This window comes from Acinonyx jubatus, chromosome D4 (assembly GCF_027475565.1).
Source record: "Acinonyx jubatus isolate Ajub_Pintada_27869175 chromosome D4, VMU_Ajub_asm_v1.0, whole genome shotgun sequence".
Classification (NCBI taxonomy): domain Eukaryota; kingdom Metazoa; phylum Chordata; class Mammalia; order Carnivora; family Felidae; genus Acinonyx; species Acinonyx jubatus.
This window is the reverse complement of record NC_069391.1, coordinates 14,601,743-14,621,387: the sequence shown is the minus strand read 5'-3', so window position 1 is coordinate 14,621,387 and position 19,645 is coordinate 14,601,743. Positions and strand designations below refer to the sequence as shown.

The window sequence follows — 19,645 nt, the reverse complement described above, 5'->3', positions numbered from 1 at the left end:
AGACTTAAACACAAAGCAAAATGATAATCCCAGTGCTAGTGAAAGTTGTAAGGAGGGTACTCTCAAGGGCACATCCTGTTCGTGTGAATATAAATGTGCGTGACTTTGGGGAACTATTTTTATCATTAGCCGTAGAAGGGTTCTTTTCCAATGTCTTTCCCCAAATAAGCCTACTTCTAGGAATCTATTCAAAGAGATCACCAGACATGCTGACAACCATGTGCCAGAATGCATGAAAATGTTAATCTTCAGCACTATACGGAGCACTTAAAACTGAAAATAACTCAGATTATTAAGTAAGCTGTGTTACATCCACCGTGATGCAATATGACACAGCTACTGAAATTATATCATGAGGACCATGTAATATCGCAGAAAAACACAGATACAAAATGGATTATCCAGCACAATTATAACTCTATTCAAAAGTTTACAGCAGAAAAGACACATAAACACACAAAAAAGAAAAGATACCTAAATATTGACAGCAGTTGCCTTTGGGTGTTAGATTTCAGGTTTCTCAAAACTTCTACACTGTATCTCAATATAACATTTAATAAGATGTAAAAATTTAAATTTCCCAAATGTTCTAAACTGAGCATGTCCTATTTTTCTAGCCTCTGCCACATCTCACTTGAACAAAGAAAGGAGCTGCAATCTCGAGGTACACTCTAGAATCAGGATCTAAAGCATAACCACATTAGGTATCCAGAGGCAAAACTAATGTCTTTAATTCATCAATTAGGGTACACTCAGTGTGTCTTAGTAATGTTTGTTTTAAAACATTAGACTAATGTTATGACCCAGTTTTAATTCCTCCAAAATGACTTTCATTTAAAAGTAGCACCATGTTACAGACCTTTTCCTAATTAAATAGTAATTCTGCCATGAATCTGAATGTTTATGAGGTGACTTAATTCCCGGGCCTTCAGCTATCTCGATTAATGCCCGAAGTGTGGCCAGTCATCTGGTGGAACGTGCGAGGCCCTCGCCGCAGCCCCGTCTGCAGCCAGGTCCTGGCGGCACCTCCCGTCCCTGCCTGGCGGCCTCGCAAATCTGCCGGCGGCCAGTCAGGACGGAGTGAGGCGGGAACTCCTCTATTTCCACCGCAGTCCTCCACGCGGGTTTAGATCTGCATCACCCGCTGCCGGCTTCTGGGGTAACAGCGCTTGGCAGCCATGGGCCCGCGTCACCTCCTGCTGAGTCTGGCCAGGGGCTGGAACCATCGCTGGGGCTTAAGGAAACATTCCCAGTCGAACTGGACACCACGTATTAATTATGCAGCCCTAACCGAGAGAGGGAAACACGACACTCATCTTTACAAAACGGGAGAAAAACAGCTGTCCCTCTTACAACTAATATCCTTCTGACGAACGCCAACTCTTTAAAGCCAAAAATCCTGCAAGAAGCAACCGCTAGAACCCGCGTGTGCATCTTTGGCCTCGTGTGGTTCCACTTCACAGAATCGAGGAGAAGAAAATGCCCCAAAATAAGGAGAAAGAAAGCTTCGTGTTCAAAGATACTCCCTTGCAGCAGTGTTCGCAATTGCGGAGTTTTAGAAAGGACTGAAATGTTCAGCAACGGGGGAACGTAAGGAAAATGCAGTTCAGCCATTCAACGGACTATATTCTAAAGCCACTAAAAATGATGTTATGTAACAACCTGTCAGAAAGCTTATGATATAATGTCAAGTGAAAAAAGGAAAAATCCTTAAATTATCTCTCTACTCAGAATAAAAACACGACAAAAGGAAACACAGATGCAGAGACCAAAAGTCTGAAGAGAAGCAAACCAAAAAAGCTAAAAGTGAAGTGGATTAGGAGGGCTCCAGAGAACACGGTCCCCATTCAGGAAAGTGCTTGGTAAATTTCACCGGGAGGGCATGATAAGCCCAAGGTCAGGGGTGCCCAGAATAATGAGACGTAAAGGAGATGCCTAAACGGTTCTATATTGGAAATAAACCAAGGTTGGCTGGGGGGGGGGGGGGGGGGGGCAGACATGTGGGAGGGTAGGAAAAAAGAGGGGCAGGCGAGAGAAAGCAGAGAGAGGTACCCAGCACCATATCAGATGGGTTTGAAAGAACAGAGATCTCAAATATTCCCATTAAATGATCTGGCCTGTTGCGCTGTAACCCCCCACTGCCTTATAATTCCTCAAGCCCTCAATCAAGTATGTTTCTCCCACAAAGGCCTTGTAGGAGTCGATTCGGGGGTTCTTGGAAAGGGACTGAGTTCCATGCCAGGTTGATACAGTACAGACGGAAGTGCAAATAAGGACAAGGAAACAACTCATAGGTCTGACCCAATTCAGCAGAAGGCAGATCAAAGAGCCAGAAATAACCGAGAGAGACCTAGTACACAAGACTCACAGAAGTCACACAGGGATACACCCAGAGATCCAAAGAAGGCACATCTAGGTAACTGGCTACTAGAAGAACCCAGGTAACACCTCAGTTATATCACACGTGTATATTCCACGCTCCAGGTATGTTTTCAGACTGTGCTCCTCTGGGCTCGGGGTATCCTAGAGAAGCCTCAGAAGCCACCAGGGAGGATAAAGGCTCTACCTGCAGCCCTTTCACATGTTTGGCCTCCGTGTAAAGTTTCATCTGAAAAAAAGGGGGGGTGGAGCTCTGTTGCTAAAAAAGATTTTGATTTTCGAAAACCGCGTTCTATGTGATCAGGTGTCAACAAAAGGCTTTTAGAATGGAGGTGTCAGTGTCTGATTCGTGCTCTGGGTCCACTCTGGGTGTCTTGCAAACAACCACTGGAAGAAAGGAGAGACCAGAGGATGTCAGCTAAGGTCCAGAACGTATACCAAGGGTCAGAAAACCACAGCTCCTAGGTCGAACCCACCTACCACCTGTTTTGGTAAATAAAGTTTTATTGGAACAGAGCCACACTCGCTCATTTACGTTTTGTCTATGGCTGCTTTCTGCTACAACAGGATTGAGTAACTACAACAAAGACCATATACTCCCCAAAGCCCAAAATATTTACTATCTGGCCTTTGCCAGGAAAAATTTGCCAATCCCTGGTCTATATTATCCCTTGAACTTCGGAAATACATTGACTTATAAACATGAATCCCTCCCTAACACCCAACAGGAGGCAATGAAGACTGTAAATGCAGAAGAGGTAAAAGGGAGCTCGGGTAGATGGAGGCTTGGGAGACTGATTCTACCGACTGAGCCCATGGGCCACAGTCAGAGGCAGGACAAGGGACTGAGCCGAAGGATGAAGGGTCACACACTAAAGGGAAATACTGCAGATTGACATAAGTACAAAATGTTCAAATGGTGGGCAGTGGGGGGGGGGGGGGGGCGGGGGGCGTTAGGTGCTCTGGGGAATCTGTACGATTCAAAGCAAGAGTCTTCAAAGCGACAGTGCCTCGGAAAGCGTCTGAAAGGAACACCAGGAAATTAACCACACTTGGAACAGACACATAACCTCTGCTTTCCAGCCTGTTTTCTGCCACTGTCAGAAGCACGAGGAAATGGCAAATCACGTAATAAGTCATCATTAAGAAATAAAAATGACTCTTCCCCAATCACCAACACTTTCAACAACCGCAGCTTTCCCTGGTGATAAATGATAGTCTGAATGACCAGCTTTGGCCCTGCCAGGATCTCCTTTCATCAGACAAATATTCGAATGTCACTACGCTCTGCTTACTCAGGCAAGACGGCAAATTACTGTTTAAACCAGGAAACCTTGGCTGCATCTGAAGTGCTTAGCAAAGCTCAGCTTACCTTGAGAAAAATGGTTCGCCATTACCGAGGTCCTCCCGGTCTCACTGTCTTGCTTCTGGTCTCGTGAGAGGCCGGAGGACTTCTCGGACATTTCACAGTCGGACAACGCGTGAGAGGCAGAAGGCTCAGGAGACTCAGGCAGGATGTGTTGGTAGGTTAAATTGTCTTCCTCAATCCTTGACCATAGGGATTGAAAGAGAAATCGTTTCCCACACTAAGATTCCAAGCCAGGACCATGACTTGGGAACAAACACTTAAGATCACTTGGCCCCTTGTAATTCCGTATTTACAACTTTGTTTTGGAGCCCTTTTGCTTCCCCAGAGCAGTTTTTAGTGAGGACGCTCTAAAAACAAAAAGCACTCCGTGGGCTTGAGTCTGGAGCCAGTGAAGGGGGAGCCACTACGTGGCTTATGGGGAGGGAGCCTAAGAAAGAGCACGGGTCAAAGGCAGCTGCTTATCGAGGGCTCCCTCTGTACCAGGCATGTTAGATGTACTACCTTACCTGGTCCCCACAGAAACCCTCTGAGGCAGGGACGACCATCCTCATTCAGAGCTGGGGAGACTGAGCCGCATCACAAGCTTGCTCACTGTCTCACGGCTTCTTAGTGGCAGAGCTCACACTTGAACCCAGGACTGTCTGGCTCTGGGACCCCAGGAGAAAGTGGGAGGCCACCTCAAACCCATGAAGAGGCCTTATGGGTTTAAAACTCTCAAAACCCTCACGGCCTCCAAGCAGGTCCCAAAACCACCACTCTGGCAATCATCTGGTTATTAACCTGTATTTGCCAAGAGCCACCTAAGCCATAAAGAAGAACACCCTGAACTCTGCGAAAAGCCCACCTGAGTCTCCATTATAGATAAGCTCCTTAATTTAAGCTCTTTTTTTTCTCCCACTTTTTCCTATTACTTCTTGTCTCATTATTCATGAGCTCAGACAAGAGCAAAGGACTCCGGAGCTGCCACGCATTCATTAACAGGTAAACACCAGATGCAACTTCGCCCAGACAGTGTGATGGACGCACGGGCTTGTCGCTGCCTTGCCAAAGTGCCGAATGGGCCAAGGGCACCCATTTAATTAGCTTAGGAGTGACCCGTGTGAGCACTAAGCCTACAGCTGAAAAAGGCAGAACAGAAGGAAAAGAAACAAACCTGTCGGAAACGGGAAGGGTGACACATGGTTAAGGGGGCTGAAAGAGGCTCCATGCACCCCCCCCTCCCCACCCCACCCCTCCCCCCCGCCCCACCCCGCAGCCCATTCTCCAAGTAACCACGGGCGTCTTTCACAATAGCAAATCTCTTGCCTGGCCCCAGCTTACCCTCCTTCAAAGACTCCCCTCTTCCTGCAGCACAGAATCTGCGCTCTTAACAGAGAATCTGAGGACCAGTCCAGCAAGGCCCAGCCTGTCCTCTGGCCTTGACCCTTACGTTCCCGGCACCAGCTCGCAGGGCCACGTCTCCCTCGCCTCGCACACGGACACTCTCCGGCAATCTCTGCCCCTGGCCTCATCCTTTAGCTCTCAGTTACGACAGCCTCCACCCTGGAGGCCTTGCTTGCCCTCTCCACAGCCCGCCACTGCAATGTGATCCGTTATTAGAAGGATGGGAGCGGAGGGTCAAACCGGGAGGGATCTGCAAAAATACTACAGTGGGAAAGGAGTTTTCTTCCGAACTCCCAGAAGCTCTGATTAAAACATCCTCCGGTGAGCGGTAATGCCTCCCCACCTGCTCACTCTGATGATGTGGCCTTCAACATGCCCATAAAATCTACAGTTCTGCACCCCAGACATCTTAGCCCCAGAAGCCCAAAGGGTCGCTGCTCCAAAGAGGAGGGAAATACCCATAGCACTAACATCAGTCAGAACCTCTAACCAGTAAACAGAGGAGGACGACACCTTGACCCTCCCTGTGGGCCATCGAGGCAAACTAAGAAAGTATACATTTATTCCATGAGCGTTTTGTGAACTCCAACTATACGCTACACACTTGGGGCTGGAATTCGAGACACAGTTTCTGTCCCCAAAAAGGCAATTTGTGGTAATAAGACCTCAGGAGTACGACAGACTCAGGTTCAAACTCCAGCTCTGCCTTCTCAAGGCAAGCATGCAACTCTGACCCTCAGGTTCCTCGCCCTAAAGTGGGAACAACAATGCTTGCCTCCTAGGGTCAGAAATAATGAACACGAATGCCTAGAGCAGCAGCGGACACACGCCAACACCTGGTTATACGCTAGCCGCTTTCCCGTTCCGGGGAATTCTGGGAGCGGGAAGGTAAATGCAGGAAGCGTCACATCGCCATGTGGTAAGTGCTGCAATGTGACGATGTGCCAAGTGCTACAGGAAGAATCGCTGATCCCGGGAAGTCGTAGAGAGACAGGGGCGCCGGGGAGAGCCAGGTTCATCGCCACGAACGCCGACTCTGCTGAAGGACTTCCAAACTACAACAGGAAGAAGTCGAGCATACGGCTCGTGTCCAGGCACGGGCTGGAGGACAGCAACAGGTCAGATAAGACCGCAGCACGGGGAACATGACAGAAAGAAAGACGGGTCAGACCGAGGAGGGCCTCAAGTGTCAGGCTGAGGCATGTGACGTTTGGCCTGCAGGTACCCAGGGGCCGACAGAAGGAACGTGTCGTCCCAGTCACAGAACCTAACAGAGAAATGCCACAAGTGACCTAAAACGACTGACTGCAGGCTGCGGGAAACACAGCGTAAACTGCTCGCTTTGCGAGGGCACCGTCAGTTTCACAGCTGTTCACGCTTCACGTACAAGAGGCAGGGGACTCACTGAACGGGAGGGAGCCACAGTGTACCCAGCAGACCGACCAACCGCTGTCTTCTTCCCGAACGCCACACACTCACCTCTCCATCGGTTCATCCTGGGTGCTCATTTCCACTTCAACCGATTTCCCTGGAAGCAGAAAGAACATCAAGAAGAAGGAAAACATTAAAAAACAAACAAACAAACAAACAAACCCCAAGTGATCCCTAATAATCTCTGACTCATACATCCGCAGAGGCCCTGTTCCATTTGTTTAAACACTTTTTCTAACAATCCCAGGTATTTAAAGTAGGATGACCGAGAACCCGTTCAGACCACAGGCTCCTCCTTCATCACTGCTCTGGCACCAGTTCTGGAGGGACGGGACAGCCCTGAATCTAAAAAGCGATCACAAAGGCACTGCTGGGTGCATGCTCTTTTTCCTTCTCTAAAACTCTCAACGCAATATATCCTCATTACAGGAAACGGGTAAAAGAGACAAGAAAAAGAACATGACCGTCCTCCAGGTACCTACAACAGACATGCCGTGGACTTCCTTCCATCCTTTTTTTCCACGCGTTTTGGCTTGGGTGACGCTACACTGGGGCTTAATTGTTTTCCCTTCGAATTTTATTATTAGAAGCATTCTTCTTACTGAATTTGCTTTAGAAACGTAAGTTTTAATGGCTGCATTAATATTCCACTGTAGGCATGCATGTACCAGTTTCTGCCGGTCCCTTTATTTGACATTTAGGTCATCTCCGATTTTGCACTTTTATAAGTAAAGGAAATACACATCTTTGTACATACAGCTTTATCTGCATTTAAATGATTTCCTCAGGAAAGACTCTCAGAAGTGGGATTAGCAGGCAGAGGAGTATGTGAGTGCAGCTGAGTAAGCCAGCGCCTGCAGCAGGGGAATGACTACAAGAAATGGGGAAAGACAACAAAATAAAGCTCGAAACGTAGCTGGGAAGAAGACGCTCGGCTCCCCCTGCACGGCCCCGTTTGCTGTCTGAAAGGAAACACGGGAGCCCAGATTTCAAAGAGACTAACAACTTCATGTTAAAAATACTTCAGAACTCTGGAAATTGCAGCCTGGGATGAGCTCTTTGAAGAAGCTAACGTGTGGCTAAAGGAAAAAACAAACCCTTCTGTGGCCGTACTTGAAACATGAGACTATAATTAAAGTGCACCCACACATACCATTTTCAAAACTACTCCTAAAAGGGAAAGTTCTCGAACACCACAGCGCAGAGGAAAGGAGCACCCGGAGCCTCGCGTGTTTGCCTCGTGCCTTGTGGTCCCCACCGCGTGCTCCCGGGGCCGGCTGGTGTTGCTCTCGGGGCCCCCTCAACACCCCAGCAGCACAGCCACGGGCACTGAGAGCCAGCACGATGTCCCGAGGGCTTGAGAGTCACCTGCCATGGCATGGCATCGGCAGGTACCGGAAGAGGGCCAGCCAGGCCCCCGAGATCAGGTGCCCGGCCCCAAAGATGGCTCCTTGACACTGACCCCGTCCGGAACAGTGGCAGGATTTCCACTGTACAGAAAAGAGGTGCAAATCCAGAAGGTGTGATGGGACCCCTCTTACTCTGCTCAACTCACACTCGATCACCTACTTGAATACATGCTCCAGTGAAGCAAAGGATTCAGAGATACTCCAGAGCTAGCTCAACCACAAAACTAGGTCTTGATCCTCTTGGTTACATCCTGATCAAAAATGCAGTGACACTGTGGCTCCCCAAAAGACAGAGAGAGGTTGACAGGCCCCTACCACAGTGGACGGGTTCCACCTTTCTGTCTTCTACATTCCTGGCCAAGAGGGGAAATATCCATTTGACTGGGTCTATTTCCAAGACGCTGACTTGCAGTCCCGGGCGGCAAGACCCCCCATAAACGGGCAGCGACAAGTGCTGTTAGAAGAACAACTCGGCATTTTCCATCTCGCACCTGCACAGGGCTGCTTACCAACATTCAGCCGGTAAGATTATGGCCCTAAAACCCTGAGGATGGCCCATCTGCCCAGCCCGGCCCTCCAAGGGGCTCAGCAGTCTACACGTACCAGCCTAGCACACGATAGCATCACAGCCTGCCTCACCGCGCAATCGCCCTCCAGGAGCACAGACACACACCTCGGAAACCGCACAGGGCAGGGTACCACTGGTCGGGGGCAGGCTTTAAGCACGCTGGGACTTCCGACCAAAAATTCATCTTGTAACTATCAAAACAACAACAACAACAAAAAAAAACCCAAAAACAACAACAACAAAAAAACGCCTCTCCTCAATTCCTTAATAAAATCCACGACCACAGAAGGAAGTGTCCTGAGACCACCCAAAGCACGAGTTTCTGTCTTCAAACAGGACGTCCTTCGAGGAGTCTGTAAGGACTCAACAACTGTATCCTGCCCATTCCCCAGCCACAACAGAGTTCTTAAAAACCAAACGACAAATGGTTAGCGTGGGAGTCACAGGGACGTCATTACGAGTGGTGCGGTGAACTTTGCGGTGGAAACCGCTCCACACAGGTGACAGGTACCATCTGTCCGGCTGTTCCAACAGCTTAGGGAGCGTGGCATGAAGGCACCGCTTCCATCTTTCAGGCAAATCTTACCGCTACGCCTAAAAGCTGGGTCGTGGCGGGGGCCTCACCTTGTCAAATAAAAACGCGTGTAGTCACCCGCTCCACGTGTGAACACAAGAATTATCATGCGGGACCTGCAGGACTGGCCGACCCGCCCTCCTCCCTGCACCGGTCCATCGCGTATGCTGCCTCCATTTGAGAGGCCTCTTTTGAAACAGGACTCCTTCGCTCAAAGTCCATCGGTCGTAGAGAACCCGGTTCAAATATCATAGCCTGGCATGTCCTCCACGGCCCAAATGTTTCTTCCTTTCCGTCCACCAGTAATTTGTATAACGTGCTTACACTCTCCCCCCGGTGCCCGTGCTGGACACTGAGGATACAGAGATGACTGAGGGGCCATCCGAGCCTCAATGAGTTCACAGCTGAGTGGGGACAAGAGACCCAAAAGACAATTACACTACTGAGCTGTGACAAGGGACAGCACAGGATACCACGGGAGGGCGCACAGAAGAAATGAACGTGACCCAGCCTGGACCATCGGGGCAAATTTAGAGGAGGTAATGACAGACAGATATTTGAGGCAGGAAAGGACTGCTGTACGAAGATAGGAAGCAGCTAAGGCGCTACGTGGAGGGCAGATCCCAGGGCTACTTAGGAGGAAAAATGTTCCATTTTACCGGACAGCCTGGTTCACCATGCTAACTCGACCCCGCATGCCCATTACGGCTCCCAAAATACCTCTCCCCATCAACTATGAATCCTTCCAATATGGAATACCCCTCCAATACCCCTTCCTCCTGGAAGACTTCCCTTCCAAGCTCAGAGATACCTCTCCCTCCAGGTCCCTACTATGCGGGTCAGACAGAGTCACACACAGAATGGAAGGGAGCCCCAACGTAAGATCCAAACCACACAAAACTAGCAGTATTGCCCTCAAATCCTGACTGGGCACTACATGTATGGCCCCGGCCTAGTTTGGAAGGCCGGGACGAGACGAGGCCCCCATCTTCCAGGAGTTTATGCTCTCAAGAAATAAAATATGCTCACGAGAAATCACTGCTGTCACCTCCTGAGCTCCCAAGATTGGTCAGGCAGGATACAGACACTTGAAATAATCTCATTTAATCCTCAGAAATAACTCCGTGAGGCAGGTAGTATTCCCTCACAGAGGAAATCTGACCATGAAAGGGATAAGAGAACCATAAAGCTGAGATTTGAACTCAAGTCTGTCTGGCTCCAAAGGGTCTGTTCTGTCCACCCTGGCAGAATGTCCTTCACAAGGCCGGACGTAATTGTCATGTGCAAGCTACGAACAACCCAGAATAAAAAACCAAACAGTTTTGCTTCCACCTGGGGTGAACAAAGAAAGCTTCCTAGAAGCTTTCTAGAAGGGAAGAGACAGTGAAAGCCTGCTAGCAAAGGGAGTGGTTTGAACAAAGTCCCAGTAGTGGGGAGTTGTAAGCAAGGCCCACAGCACAGAGGTACAGACCAGATACCCAAAGTGACAAGAGTGTGGGAAGTACCACATCATGGCGGTCAGGAGGTCAGGCTGTGGAAGCAAACTGCCTGGGCTCAAATCCAGACCCTGCTACACCTAGTGCAGCCCTGAGCCAGTATGTTAACTTCTCTGTTCCTCGTTTCTTAAATGAAGATGATGGGGGCGCTGGGTGGTTCCGTCAGTTAAGCGTCCGACTTCAGCTCAGGTCATGATCTCGGGTCTGTGAGTTCGAGCCCCGCGTCGGGCTCTGTGCTGATGGCTCAGAGCCTGGAGCCTGCTTCGGATTCTGTGTCTCCCTCTCTCTCTGCCCCTCCCCTGCTTGCTCTCTGTCTCTCTCTCAAAAATAAACGTTAAAACAATTTTAAATGAAGGTGATGAACCGTACCTTCTCCTAGGCTGAGAACAATGCCTAGCATACAACATGCAGCTGCTAAAGACCAGCCTTCCTCATGGTTTCCCCATCATCATCATCGCCAACACCACCACCATCGAGACGGTAGTGGGCTAGACAAGGCAGACTGTGGGAGGCCTTGAAAGTAATGAACAGTTCAGGTTCTTCCTGCAGGCAGAGGAGAGTCAAGAGAAAGGACCCCAGCGGCTGCCTTCTATTCATGTGGCTAAACCCTGACAAACCTGGTGAGCTGGTGGAGGCAAGAGGCTACCTCACCATTTCCTACCATCCTCCCCAGTGCTTACTCAGACATTCCTGGCGACAACGCCGTCTTCCTCATTTACGCTACTGGCCTTGGGGGGCACTCTGGACGAGGACACGGTGGAAAACCTGGGACTGCAACCCCGGTTCTCGATCTACTTTGGCTCCCAACCCACTTTTAGAATCTGAAATTTGCAGATCCTCGTCTCAGAAAAATGCACAGAGGCAGAAAAATCTTGCAGGGTTCTGGACCCCTAGTGAAATCCCTAGCTTGTGAAGCTAGAAAACACACCCGGCTCTCATCCTTACAAGGAGTGAGAAACCACACCATCATCCTACCAACTAAATATTGTTCAAGGAAAGCAGGGATATGTACAAAGATTCCGGCATGGTGTTCTTTCAATAGCCCCAAACTGGAAACAATCTAAATGTCCACCTAATGGGGAATGATTAAGTGAATTACGGGACATTCATACAGAAGAATGCTCTGCAGTCACTAAAACTTACAATGTAGGTTAATATTTATTATCTACAACTGGACAGAGGGAAAGGCTGCAAAGAGTTCTAGTTCCACAAAAAAATACATATACGTATAAAACAGAACTGAAAGTATAAATTCCAGGGCGTTCATTTTTGCTGTATAAATAATGCAATTATAGGAGTATTTGCTTATCTGGTATTCTACCATAAACAAGTACTGCTTTGTATTCATAAAAAAAAAAAAGGTTATATTTAAAACTTTTAGGAACTCATGCCATGCAATTACCTCAAATATAAAACCACTTTACAATAAGCTCCTTTCACAATGCGGGAGACAGACCCCTCAGATAGCATCCAAGAAAGACCCACCTTGGTTACATTTTACTCTCTAAGATAGGAAGTTAGAGAGAGGTACCTGAGACTTTTACGCTTTTTGTATACAAGAAAATAAAGTTCTGTGTTTGTGTTGTCTGCTAAGCCTGAAGTGCTTTCTACTTCCAGAACCAGCAAGAAACAAGAAGTGAGATCTCCTTGGGCTTGTCAAGGTAAATAAATAATTAAAAAATAAATCAAGGGGGGGCGGCTGGATGAGTGAGGGAGGGCAGCTGGTGCCAGAGGCAGTCTTTCTCGGCTTCCCAGGCTTCCCACCTCCTCAGGCCAGTTGAGGGCTTGCAGGAAGAAGAGAGACAAACAGAAAAACGCCTCGGGCCTGGAAGATACAGCTCTATCTTGAGGACCCAGTTATTTCTCCAATAATACAATGGAAACTAGCTTATTTGGAAACCCTTAGTCAGAAGAAAGTGGGTTTCGCAAAGCTGGGAAAAGTCAACTGCTCCTGCGTCCTGGCCCCCAGGGTCCTGGGGAGCTGGTCCTAGGACAATCAATGTGCAACAGGCCTGAGCTGTTAGGTTCTATAAAAAAATCAGGAAAAGCTCTCTAGACCCAGAAACCCAAACTATCCCACGTTCTATCTTGAAATTAAGTTGAATATAGGTGGACCCTCGTGAGTCATCTGTTTTGTATGTACGAAGACAGAAGAACTAAGGTCAAATCTTGGTTTCACCAAGTCAGTTATAACTTTGAGCCACTGACTTTCCTCTGTAAGGCTACGTTCCTCAAGTAAAACAGGTTGTTCTGAGGAGTAAGCCCCCCCCTCCCCCCCCCCCACCGCTCACAACAGGTATGGCTATTAGCAAGCACGGAGCGCATAGGAGCCACGTACCCAGCGCTGAGTCAAGGCTACATGCTCATTATTTAACTCTTACAACTCACATAGGAAAGCCTTTGATTTTGAGCAGAAGGAACAGGACCTGATTACATTTTGAAAAGATCACTCTGTCTCTTGTACGGAAATGGACCGTGGCAGGACACAGGTGGAGGCTGGAAGGCCGGGGAGGCCAGGCCTGGAATAATCCACTGGAGCCGCAGCACCCATGAGGAAGGGGAGATCGGTCAGATTTGCAGTACATGTTGAAGGCAGAACCTCCAAGGTGCGGCCAGTGGGGTGGGAGGAGAACTGGCTCTGGGTGGTGTCCTCCTAGAAGCCCAGGGAGGAAAGGATTTCCCCCAGGAGGGAGGGATGGGCCACATCCAAAAAATACTACTGTGAGTTTGGGTGAGGTGCCATCCAAAAGCGATCACCAGATTTAGCAAAGTGGAAGGTGTTAGTGTCTCGGGCACATGCCCATTCCGTGGAGAGGCTGGGATGCCTAAAAGCCCAGTTCCCGGAGGTTTGAGAAAGGGGAACTAGAAAGTCATACTCAGGGATGCTCATGGATATAAAGGAGAGGGACAAAAATAATGACTTCATAGAGGCAATTTCAATGGAGAAAGTTTTAGCTTGAGAACCACCTTAATATTTTTCATATTCAAAACATAAAATGAAATCAGTAAAAACGGGAGGGGAACCCTAACCCTAAAATTGAGCACAAATGGAAACAAATAAATCTAATTATATTTCACACGAATATCCTAACAACACTGCAGAAAGAATGAAATCCAATAACTTTTCAATTTAATACCTGACTACATACCCTTAGCCTAAAAACTAAAAGAACTGATCTCTTAGTAGGTTTGCTTTTCACAGTGCTAAGGATGGGGCAATTCTGGAACTATCTGTGTGTCTTAGAGAACTAAGCAAAGGAGCGGACATCCTGATGTGAGAGCCAGGATTCTCACTGTTGGAGACAGGAAACACAAATACAGAAGTGGAAACAGCAATAAAGGGCACGGTGGGCTGGATGGAATTGGAGGCCCCACTGTGAAATAATGATTTTTAAAATAAATTACATATTGTTATATACATCATGTGTTTGCATGTGAGCTATATTCTAGTCCCGCCTGCTAAAGGGTCTAGAAACAATGATTCCCTAGTAGCAATGAACCTACACAGCCCCAAATCATAGTTGTTGTGTTTTTTTTTTAATGTTTATTTATTTTTGACAGAGAGAGAGAGAGACAGCATGAGCAGGGGAGAGGCAGAGAGAGAGGGAGACACAGAATCTGAAGCAGGTGCCAGGCTCTGAGCTGTCAGCACAGAGCCCGACGCGGGGCTCGAACTCACGGGCCACGAGATCATGACCTGAGCCGAAGTCGGACACTCAACCGACTGAGCCACCCAGGCGCCCCCTCCAAATCATAGTTTTTGCATAGCATTTCCCTTTAAGATGAACCAGGGCTACTTGGAGAAATGGCTGATTCAGGGGCAGGGACAGTATCAATGGGGCTGGAACATCTTTTTTGTGCCAGGATGCACAGATGTACAGAAGGAAGCTCCTCCAAAAGATGGAGACCCGTCAAAAGGAATTGCCACTTGCCAAATGAGGAATAATTTGAGCATCGGGATGAATGACAGAATGAGTAATAGTCCCCTGAATAAAATAAGAACCTAAACTAAGTCCACGCTGCTAATAAACAAACAACAAATATAGGAATAAAAAGGGGCAGGTAAAGGAAGAGTTTATCCTTCTACAGACGCCATCTAATAAGAAATGACAGAATAACGGTGTTAGGAAAAAAAAAAGAACACCAGGTGGCCACCATGGTAGTCATTAATTAATAACAGAGGCAAGGAACGTTGTGCAAACCTCGAGTACAAATGTGAAGAGGAACCAAGTATTTACAAGGTTACAAAGTACCTCCCACTAATTGCTTCTATATGACACAGGGAAATGTTGTCATTTAGAGTGGAGAAACCTGACGCATATCAGCTCAACCAAATGGTCAAAGTTATTTTCGCCAAAAACGGGACAAACTAATGGCATGCGCCTCATGAACACCATACCATGAGAACACAATACTTAACATCGTATTCTTCCCCAAATCACATAATCTCATCTAATTTTCCTAATTTAATCCTAAAGAAACAGATAATCCCAAACTGGGGCACTGGCCTGAACTCTTCAAATAGGTCCGTGTCATGAAAGACAAAGGGTGAACGACTACCCCCGATTAAAGGAAACCAGGGAGACAGACAACTTGATGTCACGTAGGGAGTGGGTCCTGGAACAGAATCAGGAATAAAATTCATAGAAGACATTATTGAATCAATTAGCAAAATTTTAGTATAGACTGTATATGAGACGATGATACTGTGTCATGAATTTAGCAGCGGTGTTTTGGCTAAGAGAGGGTCTCCAGTGTGAGGGGCCACACACGGACACATCTAGGGGGAAAGGACAGGACACCATCAATCCATCCTCAGAGGGTTAGGAGAAGATAACAATCATAATCATAATAATGTGGGGTGCCTGGCTGGCTCAGTCGGTGGAGTGTGCAACTCTTGATCTCGGGGTTGTGAGTTCGAGCCCCACGTTGGGTGCAGAGATTACTTAAAAATAAAATCTTAAAAAACAGCGGGGGGCGGGGTGGGGGGGACACCTGGGTGGCTCGGTCGGTTAAGCGTCCGACTCTTGATCTCAGCTCAGGTCTTGATCTCAGAACCTTGGGCTCAAGCCCCATATCGGGCTCCGTGCTGGGTGTGAAGCCCACTTTAAAATAACATAACATAAAGTCTTAGAAAATAACAATAATAATAATAATGTATGTGCGCACATATATGCGTACGTATGCGTGTATATACATGCATACACAGGTGGTCCCTGACTTACGAGGGTTCAGCTTACAGGTTTTGACTTCAGGACGGTGTGAAAGCAACAGGCACCCAGTAAGGACTGGGCTGCAGATGCTGAATTGTGATCTTTTCCCGAGCCGGGGACACGCGGTACGACCCTCCCTCCTGGCTCCGGGCAGAGACGGTGAGTGGCGGTTCCCAGTCAGCCCCATCATCACGAGGGGAAATAACTGATACAACCATTCTGGACCCACACAGACATTCTGATTCTCGCTTTCAGCAGGGCGTTGGGCATATAACACGAGGTACTCAACACCTCACTATAAAATGGGCTCTGCGCGAGGGGACAGGGCCCAACAGTGGGCTACTGTAGGTGTTCTGAGCACGCTTCAGCTGGGCTGGGCTAAGCGATGGTGTTGGGAGGTTGGGGTGTTATATGCGTTCTTGGCTTATGATACTTTTAACTCGTGATGAGTCTGCCGGGATGCGACCCCATCACAAATCGAGGAAGATCTGAATATAGGCAGAGAGAGAAAACGACAGAGCGAACACGGCAAAACTGATGAGGCTGGGTAAAGAGTGTAAGAGAATTCTCGTTCTAGTCTCAAAAGAATTGCAAATGATTATTTTTTTACTTAAATGCAACAGCCCCTATTTAAGTGCCTAGCACATAGTGACTGTTTAGCAGAGGCTTTCTTTCATCCTTGCTCTAAACCACCTCTGACCCTTGAATAGATTTTTTTTAACCGATAAATGTTTGGGGTTTTTTTGTTTGCTTGTTTTGTCTGTTGTTGCCAACATTTAAAACTCAAGAGTTCTTACCCTCCTCCCCCTCGAAAAAAAAAAAACCCGATTCCCATCTTCTCTTGAAAATCTGGAGCAGCCATGTGGCGGCCACTGGAGGGGTGTCCCTCCCCAGCCGGACCCCGGGTCTGGAGCAGTGAGGACCACCAACCACTGGAAGCAGTCACCGGAAGGGACAGCAGCCAGTGTGGCTCCGCTGTCCCCTCATCAGAGCAGAGCTAAGTACTGCCGAGAAGTCTTAGACCGATAAATGCTGTGCCTTAAGACTCACAAGCCCCTGCCCTACTTACCGTCGAGGAACAGCTTTTCCAGTTTCTCGAGTAGCTCCGCACACTGATTCAGCTGCTCCTGGAAGCCCTCGGCCACGTAGCGATCCACGTCGCTGGCCTGTAGCAACTCCTCAAATGCCTTAATCACGGTGTTCATATGTCGACGGTAAATGACACAGATGCCATGGCTGTCCTTAATCTGCTGTCTTTGAAGGGAGAGCTCCCTGGCTTGGGACTGAACTAATGAATCGTATCTGATAAAAGGGGGGGGGGGGGGGGGAGAGAAAACGCTTGTACCATTTCAGAATTGCATTTTTGTGACCTTAACACTAATTGGAAAAAATGACAGAGCACAATTTTTTAAAGCCTGCAGCTGTACAAGTCTATATACTTCTAGAAAAATTGGAAGTGTGTAAGGTCACTCCTTCGATTTCAAAACAACCCACAAACGCTGGAACAAAGGTTCTTCTGCGCTATTTTCAACCTTATAAAGCCCCCAATTACAGTACAGACTGGCAAGGACTCAGGAGAACATTTAGTTTCCATAAACTCCTCAAAAATATTATTCTGAATTATAGAAACAAGTGCTCCAAGGGTCAGAGGACCCGCCACAAATTCCCATGAAGAAGAAAAAAGAAACTGTTGGCACAGGAAAACAAAATCGGGACTCTCTCCTCTCCAAAGGTCAGGGGGTAATGATAATCCTAACTACCATTTACGGAGGGTCTATGATCTGCCGGTCACTGCGTTAGGTGTTTTTTATAAGTTAACTGTTCCTCCCAATCTTTCAACAAACGTATGAACCTCCTGGTCTACAGCGAGGAAACGGACTCTGAGATCACAAAGTTAAATGGGGAAGGTTTCGGACTCAAACAGTCCGCCTTCAAAGCCCATGCTGCATCGCACGATACGACCTCTCCTGACGCCGGATCTGTCTTCCCCCGTGTGAGCTGACCAGTACTCCGAGGCACGGAGAAAAACCCAAGTTAAGCAAAGCGTGGCTCATATACGGCGTGGCCACAGTAACTCGGCCCCAGCGTGGCTCGGCAAAGATGCTGACCCTTCAGTTCAATGTGTCCCCCTTTTCCTGAAATGAGGGCAGTACGTGGGGCTGCTGCCCCTGCCTCTGGTGGTGAGCGTGCACGTACAGACCATGTGACATCAGCCTTGAAGGTGGGGCAGGCTTTGCGGGTGAGGAAGAACACGGGGGGTGGGGGGTGGGGGGTGGGGGGGGTGTCGGGCAGGACACCGCGGGCTGGCGCACTGGCAACAGCTCTGAGCAACACCACCCGTCTCCTCGGGCCATCTGCTCGGTCAGGGAGGCCTCTTTGAGGCTCCACTTCCTCATCCATATTTAGCAACACCACCTTTCTGGGCGATGTTGAGGATTAAATAAGAAAAGTGCCTATCCGGGCGTCTGACACTACTGTCTTTCAATAAAATGCAAGCTTCCTCCCAGCTTGCTGTTTGCGAAGGCTCGAAAAACTTCGTTCTGGCTCCTGACAATTTAGAATAATGTGTCTGTCTCAAATTAGTGACGAATGAAGGTCAACTTTGCAACTGATCACTTTTTTGTCACATCTCATAAAGCAAAACTGTACCTATCTATGCCCGTAAAACATGACGTAAGAATTCTTCTCTTTCAACACAGGCTTATTTCTCTAAGATGACCTTAAAGGGTAAAGATATGGGAAATATTTATATCCTTCCTACCCCGGCTAGGACATCAGTTTCGACCCCGCAGTAAAAGCCAATAACGGGGTCCAGGAGGAAACACTGCCGTTCAGCAAACGTACCAGGACTCCCCGAGTGGCTGGCATAATACCTTCACTTCGTTCCCAGCCTAAGGAGGGCAAAATCTGTTCTGCCAATTCCGGAAGACACAACACAAGAATTGTACGGCCACCACTCCCTGTGGCCTCGCGTTCACCTCTCCATCGGGCCCACCTGCCCTAAACCCACCATCGAGCCTTGCCCGGCACACAACCCACAACCCACCGAGCAGCTTCCCCCCCACCCCCCCACCCCGCTCACGGGCTCCGACCTAGAGGCAACATGTGCAGGTTGCCACCGTGGAAGAAGCAGAGGTGGGATGTACCTGGAGGGGGAGAGATCTCTGAACCTATTCTGCAGGTTACGGATTTCACTGAAAAGCTCCACGTTCAAGTTCTGCTCCTTCTGCAGCTGACACTCCTGATCCACCAGCTGCCGTCTGAGGCCCTCCAGCAGCCCACCGTCGGTCACCTCTGGAGCCAGCTGATGAAGGATCTTCATGTGTTTCACATACCGAACCTGCTGCAAACTTGAAAAGGTCATTTCTTCTCCGTCGGTACTACCCTTGGGCTTGTTCAAGGCATCCTGGGCCGCTTCTTCTGTCCCACACAAAACTGTGATAATGGCCTCACTGCACTGGGAGTGCTTGTGAAGCTGAAATAAGAAATTCCGGTAGCCCTCGAGCTCAGTTTCCAAGTCACAGATTTTCTGTTTTAAGTTTTCCGCATCACCCGAGGTGTCAACGTTCTCCGACTGGTGGGTCCCAATCACGCGGACTTTAGTGGGAAGCTGACTCAAGTAAGTAGCTACTGAGGTCGGGCCCGGAAAATCTTCAGAAGGATTCTCATTGCACGTTGGCAAGACGGCAAGGCCATCGGGCTGGTAAATTTCAGAGTCTGCAAATCAGACATGTGTATATCAGTACCTCCTTTGCTGAAAGCCACCCCCCCGGCCCTGTGCGGCCACAGCCTAACAAGCGTCTCTGACCCTAGTCCTTCCTCT

General features: G+C 48.4%; 1 protein-coding gene across 4 annotated transcripts in view; it reads right to left on the bottom strand.

The window, feature by feature from the left end:
* The window catches only part of CDK5RAP2 (CDK5 regulatory subunit associated protein 2), a 173,538-nt gene that overhangs the window by 29,582 nt on the left and 124,311 nt on the right, over window positions 1–19,645 (bottom strand). For all 4 annotated transcript variants that reach the window (XM_027034963.2, XM_053204708.1, XM_053204709.1 and 1 more), the window contains 4 exons: window positions 18,969–19,539; window positions 16,892–17,124; window positions 6,611–6,659; window positions 3,752–3,927 (listed from right to left, as the gene is read on the bottom strand). In XM_027034963.2, coding sequence (XP_026890764.1) covers window positions 3,752–3,927; window positions 6,611–6,659; window positions 16,892–17,124; window positions 18,969–19,539 — 1,029 coding nt within the window. The remainder of the gene's footprint in view (window positions 1–3,751; window positions 3,928–6,610; window positions 6,660–16,891; window positions 17,125–18,968; window positions 19,540–19,645) is intronic.